This window comes from Rhagoletis zephyria, unplaced genomic scaffold (assembly GCF_001687245.7).
Source record: "Rhagoletis zephyria isolate East Lansing unplaced genomic scaffold, Rhagoletis_zephyria_1.1 Rzeph_scaffold_32481, whole genome shotgun sequence".
NCBI classification, from domain to species: Eukaryota; Metazoa; Arthropoda; class Insecta; order Diptera; family Tephritidae; genus Rhagoletis; species Rhagoletis zephyria.
In genome coordinates this window covers 458-3,919 of record NW_016189536.1, presented here as the reverse complement: position 1 = coordinate 3,919, position 3,462 = coordinate 458, and the positions used below count along the sequence as shown (strand labels likewise).

At 49.6% G+C, this 3,462-nt stretch overlaps 1 protein-coding gene across 1 annotated transcript; it reads left to right on the top strand.

The window, feature by feature from the left end:
• Positions 1-2,405: 2,405 nt before the first annotated feature.
• On the top strand, positions 2,406-3,132 carry LOC108353956 (casein kinase I-like; the record flags this gene model as incomplete). Its single annotated transcript, XM_017605146.1, has 1 exon — positions 2,406-3,132. A coding segment is annotated over exon 1 (727 nt), but the record flags the coding sequence as incomplete, so codon positions are not given.
• Between the last annotated feature and the right edge of the window lie 330 nt (positions 3,133-3,462).

Here is a 3,462-nt window from a genome sequence, read left to right as displayed (position 1 = left end):
AAATCTCAATCTAGTTTTTTTCCGGGCGTTTATTACTAAAAGGTGGCAAGTTATGAAACAGCAACACTGACTCACCGAATCAGTGATGCATTCTACTGCAAAGGTGTGCCAGGCACACTTGGAAGCAATTTGTCTAGTCTATGAAAATGCAATCTTCACCCCACTTTTGTCACCCTCCAGCGAAGTTGCATATGATCTTTTGCTTCTGGTCTTTTCCATTTAGTTTTTTGCTGTGCTGATTCGAGTGATTGAACAAAATTGGGAGGTGCAGAGGAAACTGGAAATGAAAAGAAAAAATATGCTTTCAAAAGAAATATGCCGACTTTAATTAAACTTCAAGAACTACCTTTTTCAATTTTCAGATTTAGGTCATTGAAAGGTGGTCAAAAGGCCGCCAGGGGCGCGCAAGTCAGTCTGATAAGCGCAGTGGCGTTTCCGCAAGCTGTGTGTTCAGTAAACTGTAGTTGCGTCATTGACCTATCTGCGACGATTCGTGAACGAATGAACTGCTGCCACTGCAAACGTCAAGTAGATTCTGAAGAGTTCACATCTCGAAAACCTCGTTACCTCCTTTTATCTTCGTCACATCACTTCCTGCTCGCGCTCCAAGCCCGAAGTTCCTCGAAGCTCCTTCCAATCATCACCGCGTTCTCTTCCGTTCTCTTCGTCATGCAGTCCCGCAACTCCATTCCAATTCCAATTCCAAAGTTCACCAACTTCAACAGCGTCTCAATGGGCTCCTTCCCTCTGCAGCCGCCGCCTGGTTTCAGTGTACCGCCGCCCTTTGCAGCCCCGAAGGACTTTGCCTACTACGGAAAGCCATTTTCCCCGGCCGTCATGAAGCCTTTTTGTGGCGGTGGTGGTGACGTCGACTACCACAACTTGTCGGCCCCGTCGATGATGCAATCTGGCGCTCATGGAGAAGGTCGATTTGGCGTGAAGAAGTACCCTCAACGCCCAGCCTTCAACAGCTTCTCAACTGGCTACCTGGACTACGTGGCTCAGTCCCTATGGAACGGCTCTATCAACTCTGCTCTGAACGTGTCCACTGCTTCCAGTGATGGCTGGAGCTCTGGAAGTGAATCGGCAGTTGTGGGCCGTCCTCGCCCAACAACTCCACTTTTCGGAGGCAACATGAGCTTCTTCGGAGACTTTGGCTTTAATAAACTGGCGATCACTCCCATTGGAAGTCCCACTCGCGTTGGAAATCCCAATCACATTGGAAATACTACTCCCACTGGAAATTGCACTCCCGAAACAAACAACAGCTCAGAGAACTTTCACCAGAAGAAATCTGCTTCTGAACGCAAGGCTTCCCAAAAGAAGGGTCTGAAATGCTCCTACTGCCGAGGCCCTCACCGCGTCAAGGACAAGCAGGGCAAAACCCTTTGCCCGGAGCTGCGAGCTCTCAAGTGTCCAGTGTGCAACAACACCAACCCTGAAATGGCTCACACTGTTCGGTAAGTTTCACGTTTTCCCTATTTTAGCGAGTTTGTCCATTGTATTGTTTTGCCTCCTTTGCAGCTTCTGTCCTAATATTCGCATGAAGCGAGCCATTGAACTTCAGCAGGAGCTCGATGCTGCCACTCAGAAGAGCTCTCCCGTTTTGCCGAACACCGCTGGTCTTTGAACATTGCTTTTGAATCACTGAAGCTTTCCATATCAGATTTTGATCTCAATCTCACAACATCATACTCCCCGATATCTTTCCTATCATTTAGTTTTTATATGCTTATCTCACAACCTGCTTTCGAGAACCTTTCTCTTTACTTTTACTATGTTTCTGCAGATCACCAGAGNTTTGCCGAACACCGCTGGTCTTTGAACATTGCTTTTGAATCACTGAAGCTATCCATATCAGATTTTGATCTCAATCTCACAACATCATACTCCCCGATATCTTTCCTATCATTTAGTTTTTATATGCTTATCTCACAACCTGCTTTCGAGAACCTTTCTCTTTACTTTTACTATGTTTCTGCAGATGATCACCAGAGGGGGTTGACGCCGATTATTCCATCACTAGCCCTTTTTCTCTGCATTTTTAACTCAATCAACTCGTGCATTTTCCCCTTTTATTCTTCTACATTTCCTCTCTTTCTGGATACTATTCTCCACTATCATTACTCCTACTTCAATTTCTCCTGGCTAAAAACATGCCTTTATATAACCACACATGTAATTTTGTGCTTTTCCACAATTAAACTTTTGCCTCATTTTGTTTTTTAATGGGGGGATTATCATGTGATTCACTTGGTATTGAAAAAGTCGAACTTTAGCTTTGTAGGATGTGCAAATATAGAAGTCAAATAAACGACATCACCTTTACTTTGCCAGCTCATTCTTCAGCTCTCTCCAAATCCAAGCATTGTCTTTCAAGTCATCTATCTCTCTCTACTGAAGAAATGCCCGGTAAATCAAAGTCATCCCACGGCGGCAGCAAGAGCCGCAGCAGCAAGAGCCACAGCGGCGGAAACAGCAGTAGCAACAAGGAAAGTCCGACCACGAAGAAGCAGCAGCACACCACCACTACCACTCAGCAGCAGCAGCAGAATGAGCGACAGGTGCAGGAGATGGCCGACCAGGAGAACCTGGTGGCGGACACGTACCGGGTGGGCCCGAAGCTGGGCGGCACCTTCGGCATGGTGCGCGCCGGCCGGGACGTGCTCACCAACCAGGAGGTGGCCATCAAATTTGCGAAGGTGGACGCCAAGCAGCCGACCAACGCCGAGCAGCTGCTGCGCACGGAGAACACGGTGTACCGGCTGATGAGCGGCAAGACCGGTTTCGCCGTGGTCCTCTTCTACGGCCGCTTCCGCGCGCACTTTCAGGTGCTGGTCATGGAGCGCCTGGGCCCGAATCTGCAGGCGGTCTTCGAGAAGTGCGGCCGTCGGTTCACCCTGAAGAGCCACATCTACCTCGCCTTGCAGCTGCTGAAGCGCCTGGAGGAGCTGCACAAGGTGGGCTACCTCTTCCGCGATCTGAAACCGTCCAACATTACCCTGGGCCACAACAACAACGTCGTCTACCTGGTCGACTTTGGCTGCGCCAAGGCGTACATGATCGAGGAGGAGACGAAGGAAAAGAAGGGGAAAAAGGAGGGAGAAAAGAGTGATGATGGGAAGAAGAGTGGCAAGAGTGGTGGTGGTGGCACTGCCAAGAAGCGCCACATCTCCCCTGGTCCCTGCACNTCGAGGAGGAGACGAAGGAAAAGAAGGGGAAAAAGGAGGGAGAAAAGAGTGAGGATGGGAAAAAGAGTGGTGGTGGCAAGAGTGGTGGTGGTGGCACTGCCAAGAAGCGCCACATCTCCCCTGGTCCCTGCACCGACGAGGAGGAGCCGGTGGGAACGATGCGCTACCGCAGCGTGAACGCCCACCTGTGCAAGAACCAGTCGCGACGGGATGATCTGGAGTCGTTGGGCTACGTCTTTGCCTACTTTCTCTGCGGCAAGTTGCCCTGGAT